Raw genomic sequence first — 11,870 nt, 5'->3', positions numbered from 1 at the left:
GACCAAGTATTGAGTGCATAACTGAACATGATTATTTGAAGGTTGGCGTTTTTTGTATTAAAAACACTTGTCTTTCATTGGTGGGATGAAATATGCTAATTTTTTGGGACAGGCATTTTGGATTTTCATGAGCTGTATGCCATAATCATCAGTATTAAAACAATTAAAGACCTGAAATATTTCAGTTGGTGTGCAATGAATCTGAAATATATGAAAGTTTCATTTTTATCATTACATTATGGAAAATAATGACCTTTATCACAATATGCTAATTTTTTTAGAAGGACCTGTGTATATATATATATACACACGTGTATGTATGTATTTATATATGCATGTGTATGTATGTATATATACGTGTATGTATGTATATATACATGTGTATATATATACATACATGTATATATATATATATATATATACATATATACATTTGTGTATATATATATATATATACATTATATATATATATATACATGTGTGTATGTATATATATATATATATATATATATATATATATATATATATATATATTATGTATGTATACATATATGTATTATAAAAAAATGTGGCTGTGGCTGAGTAGTTAGAGCAGTCGTCCGCCAATGTGAGAGTTGGGGGATTTAATCCACCAGCAGTCACATGCCGAAGTGTCCCTGGGCAAGCCACTGAACCCCTCATATCTTCCGATGTGTGTCCTATTGGTGTTTGAATGTGATAAAGCACTGATTAGTCTCTTTAGATTGATTTGTTCAATTAGCTTTGTAGAGATCTAGTAGAGTGCTGTATGAATGGGTAAATGAGGCACAGATTGTAGTTTAAAACGCTATGAGTTTCTTGAAATAAGATATAAAGGCGCTATATAAGCACAGTCCATTTACCATTTATATATGTATATATATGTATATGTGTATATGTATATATGTGTACATATGCACATATGTATGTATTTGTGTATTTGTATATATGTATACCTATATATATTTTAATTTTTTGGAAAGGGTCTGTATATGGTGGTAGGGGGAGTGGTGGAGCAGAGGTTAGAGAGGTGGGCTTGTGATCCGAAGATCGCCGGTTCACGCCCCGGCCCCGACAACATCAAAATTGTGGGTGGGGTAGGTGAAACACCCACACTTGCCCCCACCCTCATTCGCCCCACTCTGGCCCCATGAGCAAGGCCCTTAACCCCACCATGTGCTCCCTAAACAGGTCTCTCTTGAAAATGAGTTCTCGTGGCTCAATGAGACTAACCTGGATAAATAAAGGCTAAATGAAAATATATATATATATATATATGTAATCTCTCGTCTCTCCAGGTCTCTTTTGTAAATGAGTCCTCATGACTCACTGGGACTAACCTGTTTAAATAAAGGTTGAATGAATGTAGTGACTACATTCAAGCTACAAAGTTTTGGTGACATCATCGAGCATCAGATATGTGAAGATGTGACATGTTTTTGTTCAGCTGTGTGTCGGTATGCCCTAGATACACAAGGCAGATACACAAAAGTTTGATTGTCTGTATTTCTCTAGAGTAATTTACTTTCAGTTGTCTTAAATTGAAAAATATTTATTTTAAGGTCTTTTTTTTGTTCTTTAAACAATTAGCTAGTCCATTGTGTTTTGTTTTGTGTCTTCCAGATGTTGGCAGAAAAGTCAGTGGAGAAGTGACCAAGCCTGCTTATGGGTGCCAGGTGACCATTCTGTCAGAAAAGGAGAAACAAATGATGAGGATGTATCGACGGGAAGAAAAAAAAGAAAAGAAGAAAGTCAAAGGAAGTGATGACGGGGACTCTTCAGATGCTCTCATGACCTTTGAGCCAAGAGAGATGAGAGCCCAGCGGTACATCATCTCCACTCTTACTTTCTGTTTCAGGCATTTGTCTTTGTTCCCCATTTGTCCACCTGTTATCGAAGATATCAGCAACAGTCACATTGAGCTTCTGCATATTTCATGGCGCACAAAACAACACAAAAACATAACAAAAATACAGCACAGTGACTGCAGCTTGCCACTCATCATTTTCATGTGTGGAAGATTATTCTGAATATTTAATTTCAGGAGATGGAAACAAGCAGCAATCTTTTTAATTAAAAACATAGCACAGTGTAATCCAATGTAGTGTGAAGGAAAAGATTAGTGGAGAGATAAGCCACTTTAGGAGGAACAGAACATCTCAGATCTGCCTTCTCGTAGGAATCATTCATCAGTATGACCATTTATTTTTTAAATATTAAAGAGTAAGATGAGTTACACTTTGTGATAAAAGCTTGGACATATTTCTGAACATAGATTTATTTAATTTTTTGCTTTTTGAAAAATAAAGATTTTTGTTTGTTTTAAATAGTTCTTGTCTATTTCAGAGTCAGAATTTCATTTGTCATTTGCACCACATATGCTACATGTAGTGGAACAAAATTTTGTACACAGGGTCCCAGTTACATCCAACAATAAAATGTAAAAGAAAAACAGTAATAAGATCAAAGATATGAACTACGAAAAACATCAACTAAAAATACACTAATCACTAAAAGCATAAAAACAATACGCTGAACAGCAGCACCAACATCAGAGTCAGAGAGGCAGAGTTTCTTTGTCATTCGCATCACATGTGGTACATGTATTGGAATGAACGTGTGTACACAGGGTCTCAGTTACATCCAACAATAGCAAAAATATAAAGTGTAAAAAGAAACCATAAATAAGGATCTGAGATATAAACTAAGATATACGCTAAACGAACGCCAAACGGTAAAAACGCTAAAAGGTCAGATATATGCCAGTCACTACTAGTACAAAACAGGACACCAAATAACAGCAGCACAATTCTTATAGATTCTGTTAGGCTATAATTTACATGCTTAATGCGAGCACTAACATAAACTAAACTAACAAACTAAACTAACATAACCTAGGATTTATTCAAAGCATGCAACAGAAATACAGAAACAAGGCACCCAAAGTGAAAAAGAAATAAATTTACAGCAGCATGGTCCTATTCGCAGAGCGGTACTGATGACAGTGAGGTTCTCTTAGCAACATGGTCCAGTTAGCAGCATGATACTGTTAGCAGTGAGGTTCGGTTAACGGCATGATGTTGTTAGCAGTGTTGGCAGGTCTAGTTAGCAGGTCCCTTCAGCAGCATGATAATAATAAGGACTGCAGCAGCTGCCTCCCAGCCAGCCCTCCAGAACCGGGTCCAGCAGACGGAGAACATCCAAGTTTCCCCGCAGAACCGAACGGGTCCGTAGAGTTCGATTTGTGCAGGCCGATGGAGGATCATGGAGACAGCCGCCATGACAAGCCTGAGCCCGAGGCTGGAAAGACTGAACCACGATGGCAGGATGGCACAATGGCAAGGCAGCAACACAGAAAACTCCACAAGTGTGTTATGGTCACACCCATACTGTGGATGTGCATTGTAGGTGAAAAAAAAAGGTTAAAACAAAAACATGAAAACATAAAAAAAGATGCAGAAAAACTGGTCCATGCATTTGTCATGTCTAAGCTGGACTATTGCAATTGTTTATTATCTGGGTGTCCAAAAACTTTTTAGAAAGGTTTTAAGTTGATCCAAAATGCTGCTGCCAGAGTTTTAATGAGAGATGGTAGGATAGATCATATTTCTCCAGTTTTAGCTTATGTTATGGTTATCACTTATACATTCCGCAACATACGGAATGACCACTGGTCTGGGTTCCTCCTTTTCACCTGATGGCTGGCTGGAGTCCTGTTTAGGTTTCTTCTCTGCTTTCATGAAGGCCCAGTTAGGATATCCACATTGCTCTTGAGCCTTTCTTGTGTGGGATTTCTCCTTTTGCTTTGCTTTGTTGACAGTCATGTCAAACTGGTTCAAAACACCAAACGTCTGAGATGAAAACGTCTCATCACAATAAAGAAACTGTCCAGATGACCTGACTGAATATTGTTGGATTTTATACCTGGATTATTGAGCATGGGCTTTGGTGTTTTGATCCAGTTTGGCATGACTGTTGACGAGGAAGAGAGTAGGCACTGGAGGAGAGGGCGTGCCCCAGAGGCCATCTTAGCACCAACACTGAACTTAATTCCCCTGTAGTTGCTACAACTCTGTACATCACCCTTGTTCTTAAAAATGGGCACAGCACACTTCTCCATTCCTCAGGCATTTTCTCACCCTCAAATATGCCATTGAATATTTGAGTCAAAAACCTCACTGCCATCTCCAAGCCATTTCCAAACCTCCACTGGTATGTCATCAGGTCCTACTGCCTTCCCCATCTTCATTCTTTTAAGAGCTTTACAGACTTCACCCTCACTAATCTTTCCCACTTCCTGGTCCACAGTTTCTATGACCTCTACTCTTCCTTCTCTTTCATTCTCTTTATTCATTAGCTCCTCAAAGTACTCCTTCCATCTTCCCGTCACACTCTCCTCACTTGTTAGAACATTACCATTCCTATCTTTAACAAGCCTAACCTGCTGCACATCCTTTCCAGACTGATCCCTCTGTCTTGCCAATCGGTACAAGTCCTTCTCGCCCTCTTTAGTGTCCAGTCTCACATACAACTCATCGTACGCCCTCTGCTTTGCTTTGCTACCTCCCTCTTTGCTCTATGTTGCATCTCCTGTCCCCTCTCTTCAGTCCTCTCACTGTCATATTTCTTCTTGGCTAATCTCTTTCTTTGAACAGCATCCTGCACTTCACTATTCCACCACCAGGTTTCCTTATCATCCATTCTCTGTCCAGATGACACACCAAGTACCTTCCTACCTGTCTCTCTAATGCCCCTTTTCCATTAGTAACGGTACGGGCCGACTCGACCCTACTTGGCCCGGTTCTGAGGCTTTTCCATTAGTACCGGTACTTAGCACCTGTTACTATTTTCAGTACCCTTGGCTCTGTGGTTCTAACCGGTACGAAGAGGTACAAAAACGTGACATCAGTACACTGTCGGTCACTGATTGGTCGGGGGCGGAGTCACTGGATCCTTCAGAAACTTTCAAAACAATAATCCGCCATTTGCAATTTCTCGGACTGGAGCAGCCTGGACTTATTTTAAAGATTTTAAAAACAATACTGACAACATCTTGGTCTAATGTTGATGTGCTGGCATTTTTTGTGCTTGGTGGCCGACAACATAATTCAGAGCAAGCTGGATGGAGCTCTGCTGGTCTACCCCGATCCTCCCTCCGGAGCCTCGGAGCGCCAGACCGGGCAGGGCGTCATCTCCCCGGCTCCAAGTTCAGCTGGTCACCGCGGAAGATCCTTCGATGTGCCGACTCGGATGCTCGGGTTCCAGATACCAGCCTTGTGTGCTCAGAGCTCCGCAGGTCACTGCGAAGCTGGAGATGGGGACTCACAGATGGACGTGGCCAGACCCCGGCCGCGCGTAATCATGAAGGCTGAATCCCGATCCCACCCGGCAGCCAGGCGGACTGGACAGTCTGGGACGGACGCTGGAAGCGATTTTTAAATAAAATAATATTTTGTTTTTATACAAAAAATGTTTTAAAAAATTGCTGAAGCGATTTAAAAATGATTTTTTTTTTTTTACACGTAAAAGGTTTTTAAAAATCGCTTCCACCGTTCGTCGCAGACCTGTCTCTGCCCGCCTGTCTGCGCGGGTCGGACCTTCATGATTACGCGCGGCTGGAGTCTTGGAACGGCCTCTGGAGTCACCAGCTGAGCTGGAGCTGGGAGGATGAGCCTCCCAGCCTCCTCCTCTCCGGAGGAGAGGATCGTGTGACTGCGGGCAGTGTCGCGCGAGACCAGCAGAGCGTTGAAGATTTAAAAAAAAAAAAAAAAAGACGGTGCCAGCTTCATCGTGAAATCCTGTTTTCACTTTAATGACTGTTAACTCAGCTGAAAATCATAAAAAGACACAAAACTATTGGATATCAGGAATATTTCCCTCAAACATGTTTAAAGAAAAGACGACCTTCAGTTCAACTTTATTTTAACCCACAAATGTACAAATCACAAAACAAGAACTTTAAAGCAAAGCTAAAAATAAAATGTAAATATGTGAACAAGAAAGAAAACCACACATTTAAAATGAACATTAAAAGTAGACACAATGAGTGCAAATACATCAAATGATGATGAAAACCTATAAAAATTTAAATGTAATGTTTTTGTAGAATCTGGTTCATCAGAGTTTTAATTTATATACATATATATATATATTTATATCTATAAATAAATATAGATAAATATATATGTACATATATAAATACATATATATGTAATTTATATACATATATATTTATATCTATAAATAAATATAGATAAATACATATGTGTATATATATACATTTATATACATAATTGTGTGTATATACATATGTGATATATATATATCACATATGATATATATATATATGTGTGTGTGTGTGTATATATATATATATATATATATATATATGTGTGTATATATGTATATATTTATACACATGTATACATGCATACACACATACATGCATACATACATACACACAACTTCAAAATAACATAAATTCTCAACCTGTACAGAAAACAGTTTCTGCGTCTCAGCGCCACCAGCTGGTGAGAGGTGGTGACGTCAATTTGAACCCCGCCCACTGGAACCGGTACTGAAAGCATAATGGAAACACAACCTGTACCGTACCGAGTAGAGTAGAGCCGGGCTGTACCGGCCCGTACCGGTACTAATGGAAAAGGGGCATAATTACTGTTGCTGTACAGGTCCTTCTCAAAAAATTTGCATATTGTGATAAAGGTCATTATTTTCCATACTGTAATGATAAAAATGAAACTTTCATATATTTCAGATTCATTGCACACCAACTGAAATATTTCAGGTCTTTAATTGTTTTAATACTGATGATTATGGCATACAGCTCATGAAAACCCAAAATGCCTGTCCCAAAAAATTAGCATTTTATGAAAACGTTCTCTAAACAAGCTATTAACCTAACCATCTGAATCAACGACGTAACTCTAAACACCTGCAAAAGATTCCTGAGGCTTTTAAAAACTCCCAGCCTTGTTCATTACTCAAAACCGCAATAATGGGTAAGACTGCCGACCTGACTGCTGTCCAGAAGGCCATAATTGACACCCTCAAGCAAGAGCTTAAGACACAGAAAGAAATTGCTGAACGAATAGGCTGTTCCCAGAGTGCTGTATCAAGGCACCTCAGTGGGAAGTCTGTGGGAAGGGAAAAGTGTGGCAGAAAACGCTGCACAACGAGAAGAGGTGACCGAACCCTGAGGAGGATTGTGGAGAAGGGCCGATTCCAGACCTTGGGGGACCTGCGGAAGCAGTGGACTGAGTCTGGAGTAGAAACATCCAGAGCCACCGTGCACAGGCATGTGCAGGAAATGGGCTACAGGTGTCACATTCCCCAGGTCAAGCCACTTTTGAACCAGAAACAGCGGCAGAAGCGCCTGACCTGGGCTACAGAGAAGCAGCACTGGACTGTTGCTCAGTGGTCCAAAGTACTTTTTTTGAATGAAAGCAAATTTTGTATGTCATTCGGAAATCAAGGTGCCAGAGTCTGGAGGAAGACTGGGGAGAAGGAAATGCCAAAATGCCAGAAGTCCAGTGTGAAGCACCCACAGTCAGTGATGGTCTGGGGTGCCATGTCAGCTGCTGGTGTTGGTCCACTGTGTTTTGTCAAGCACAGGGTCAATGCAGCTAGCTATCAGGAGATTTTGGAGCACTTCATGCTTCCATCTGCTGAAAAGCTTTATGGAGATGAAGATTTCATTTTTCAGCACGACCTGGCACCTGCTCACAGTGCCAAAACCACTGGTAAATGGTTTACTGACCATGGTATTACTGTGCTCAATTGGCCTGCCAACTCTCCTGACCTGAACCCCATAGAGAACCTGTGGGATATTGTGAAGAGAAAGTTGAGAGACGCAAGACCCAACACTCTGGATGAGCTTAAGGCCGCTATCGAAGCATCCTGGGCCTCCATAACACCTCAGCAGTGCCACAGGCTGATTGCCTCCATGCCACGCCGCATTGAAGCAGTCATTCATGCAAAAGGATTCCTGACCCAAGTATTGAGTGCATAACTGAACATGATTATTTGAAGGTTGGGTTTTTTGTATTAAAAACACTTGTCTTTCTTTGGTGGGATGAAATATGCTAATTTTTTGGGACAGGCATTTTTGGTTTTCATGAGCTGTATGCCATAATCATCAGTATTAAAACAATTAAAGACCTGAAATATTTCAGTTGGTGTGCAATGAATCTGAAATAAATGAAAGTTTCATTTTTAACAATAACAAAAAAGGTTGAATCATGTCATCTGGACTTCGTTTTTTTTGTTAAAAAGAAACGTTTCGCCCCTCATCCAAGCGGCTTTGTCAGTCTGAGGCCTAGCCATCTGGTATTACCCAGAAGCCACCCTGACTCTTGTGTTTCAAGCCTGCCTCAGATACCCCTGAAGTCTGGCCTTTTCACTAATGGTTTCAAAAACACAAAGTTTGTTTTCTCAGTCATCCAGGTATATTACAACAAAAAAGGTTGAATCATGTCATCTGGACTTCGTTTTTTTTGTTAAAAAGAAACGTTTCGCCCCTTGTTGTAATACCAGATGGCTAGGCCTCAGACTGACGAAGCCGCTTGGATGAGGGGCGAAACGTTTCTTTTTAACAAAAAAAACGAAGTCCAGATGACATGATTCAACCTTTTTTGTTGTAATATACCTGGATGACTGAGAAAACAAACTTTGTGTTTTTGAAACCATTAGTGAAAAGGCCAGACTTCAGGGGTATCTGAGGCAGGCTTGAAACACAAGAGTCAGGGTGGCTTCTGGGCAATACCAGATGGCTAGGCCTCAGACTGACGAAGCCGCTTGGATGAGGGGCAAAACGTTTCTTTTTAACAAAAAAAACGAAGTCCAGATGACATGATTCAACCTTTTTTGTTGTAATATACCTGGATGACTGAGAAAACAAACTTTGTATTTTTAACAATACATTATGGAAAATAATGACCTTTATCACAATATGCTAATTTTTTTTAGAAGGACCTGTAGTAGTCCAGTCATTTGGAAGCTCTTTCTTACCACCCAGAGCCTTTAACAGCTCCTCTCTGAATTTCTCACAACATTCTTCCTTCTTCAGCTTCCACCATTTGGTCTTCTTCTCTGATTTTACTCTTTTTCTCTTCTTCACAACAACAGTCATTCTACACAGAACCATCCGATGCTGTCTGGCCATGCTCTCCCCTGCCACAACCTTAGTCTCCAATCTCCCTCAGGTTTCTTCTTCTACACAGAATGTAGTCGACCTGCGTACTCCTTCCTCCACTCTTATAAGTCACTCTATGTTCCTCCCTCTTTAGGTATTGACTATAGTCATTTCCATTCTCTTGGCAAAATCCACCACCATCTGTCCTTCCTGGTTTCTTTCCTTGACACCAAACCTACCCATCACTTCCTCATCCCCTTTGTTTTTTTCATCAACATGTCCATTTAGGTCTGCTCCCATCACAACTCTCTCCTCTCTGGGAATACTCTCCATCACTTCATCCAGATACTTCCAAAAGGCATATTTTTTTCCACAACATATTCAACCTCAGAGATTTCCTAACTTCACTTCCTTCTCTCATCTTGGAAAATGTGCAGTCCTTCAGGAATAAACTCGATGTTCTTCAAGGCTGTGTCCGCTAAAAAAATGATTTTTTTAAAGACTGCTGCATTGTGGCTCTCAGTGGAACGTGGCCATGTTTTATCGTGCTTTTATTGAATCAGTTTTATACTTTTCTTTGGGGTCATGGTTTAGTCAAGTAACACTGAAAGAAAAGAGTTCCCTTCAGCCGATTGTTAAGCAGTCGTCTAAACTGATCAGAGACATCCAAAAATCCGTTACATCCTTGTACATTAGGCAGGTACAGCAGATAGCTTCTTTTGTTTTAAAATATGTTTTTCACCCCCTTTACTGGGAGTTTCAGCTTCTTCCCTCCAGTCGGAGGTTTTTAGTCCCTAAATGTAGGACAAGACACTTTAAAAATAGCATTGTTCCTATTTGCTGGTGAAGATTCTCAGTCATCCATGACATGATAAATTCAAAAAACGTTCAATACAAAAACAACTGGACTTTATTTGTAACAGAAGACGTTTCACTCCTCATCTGAGGAGCTTTCTCAATTCAAAGCTTTTTCAATTCCTTTTGAATTGAGAAAGCTCCTCGGATGAGGAGCGAAACGTCTTCTGTTACAAATAAAGTCCAGTTTTTGTATTGAACGTTTTTTTACTTTGTTCCTATTGCTGTCATTGAAATGAACAAATGCCCCATTTGCACTGCTTCTAATCAGCCCCAACTCAGCTCAGCCTGGATTTGCACCTGCACTTTAGGATCAATTCTGGAGGCGGGTCCAGAATCCATGTCCTGCTAATGAGAGTTCTGCTATGACTTAAACTCAAAGCAGTCTGCTCCTCAGATAATGTTAAATTATTTTTATAAATGAACAATTCTTTTCAGTGCCCTGAGACGACTTCTGTTGTGACTTGGCACTTTATAAATAAACTGAACTAAATCTGATGAACCAGATTCTACAAAAACATCTATATTTAAATCTAAAAAAGTTAGTCTGGTCCTCTGGACGTTCAAAAAACAAAAAATGTAGACACGTTTCTTCTTTCATCCGAAAGACTTCTTCAATCTGAGGTGCTGTATTCAGTTTAAGAAGTCTTTTGGATGAAAGACGAAACGTTTCTACTTTTTTTTTTGTTTTTTGAATTCCAGAGGACCAGACTTAACTTTTTTAGATTTTTCTACTGTCAGGGTTTCAAGGCAGATCAGGACAGGAGAACCCAGTTGCGCAGGCAGGACTCAGGAGGCAGACGTATAAAATAAAATACTTTAATAGTAATAATAATAATAAATCAAAAAGCTGACATGGCAGCAAAACTTACAGAACAGACTCAGGAACAGGATCAGACAGGCAATACCCAACGACGAACCGACAACGACAGAACGACTTTATATACACACACAACCAGGACATGACACAGGTGACGATAATCAGACAATCTATACAAACACAAGGGAGACAGACAGGGGAAGGCCCACTAGATGGTGCCATCCCTACAGTACCCCGCCCCCCTCAAGGACGCCCCCTTGCGTCCCCAAGAAACCCCCTCCCAGAAAACTATGGCGGGTGGAGGGAGGAACTGCAAGGGTGGCGGGCCTGAACAAAGACACACAAGGACCAAAACAAAACCGACAGGACAAGGCCTGGGGACTAAACCAAGTAGGAAAACGCAAAATGTCCAGATGGCCAGGAGACCAGCCACTGGCTCAGAGCAGGTCAGGTGGGCGGCGTGGAGGCCGTCCAGTACAGGACCATCGTTCAGGTGGGCGGCGTGGAGGCCGTCCAGTACAGGACCACCGTTCAGGTGGGCGGCGTCCTCCAGGACCCCCTCGAGACGGGCGGCGTGAGGGGCGTCCTCCAGGACCCCCTCGAGACAGGAGACGTGAGGGGCATCCTCTAGGACCCCCTCGAGACAGGAGACGTGAGGGCGTCCTCCAGGACCCCCTAGAGACAGGCGACGTGAGGGGCGTCCTCCAGGACCCCCTCGAGACAGGCGACGTGAGGGGCGTCCACCAGGATCCCCTCGAGACAGGCGACGTGAGGGGCGTCCTCCAGGATCCTCTCGAGACAGGAGACGTGAGGTGAAGGTCGCTGGCTGGCCAGGATATTCAGCAGGACCAACAGGGGACGCAGGAACCTCAGGCTGAGGTGAAGACCCTTCGGCGGACGCAGGATCTGGAGCAAGAGCTGAGTCCGTTTGGGTCCCCACGGCTGCGCAAACAGGAGCGGAGTCCGCCTGGACCCCCATGGCTGAGCAGGCAGGAGCGGAGTCCGCCTGGACCCCCACGGCTGAGC

General features: G+C 41.7%; 1 protein-coding gene across 1 annotated transcript in view; it reads left to right on the top strand.

The window, feature by feature from the left end:
* Nucleotides 1–11,870, top strand: part of LOC119410440 — an 82,262-nt gene that overhangs the window by 38,655 nt on the left and 31,737 nt on the right. Inside the window, exon 3 of the mRNA XM_037677349.1 lies at nucleotides 1,642–1,843. Within this exon, the coding sequence (XP_037533277.1) occupies nucleotides 1,642–1,843 (202 nt within the window). The remainder of the gene's footprint in view (nucleotides 1–1,641; nucleotides 1,844–11,870) is intronic.

This window comes from Nematolebias whitei, chromosome 5, assembly GCF_014905685.2.
Source record: "Nematolebias whitei isolate Nwh7 chromosome 5, NemWhi1, whole genome shotgun sequence".
NCBI lineage: Eukaryota > Metazoa > Chordata > Actinopteri > Cyprinodontiformes > Rivulidae > Nematolebias > Nematolebias whitei.
This window is presented reverse-complemented; position numbering and strand designations above follow the sequence as displayed.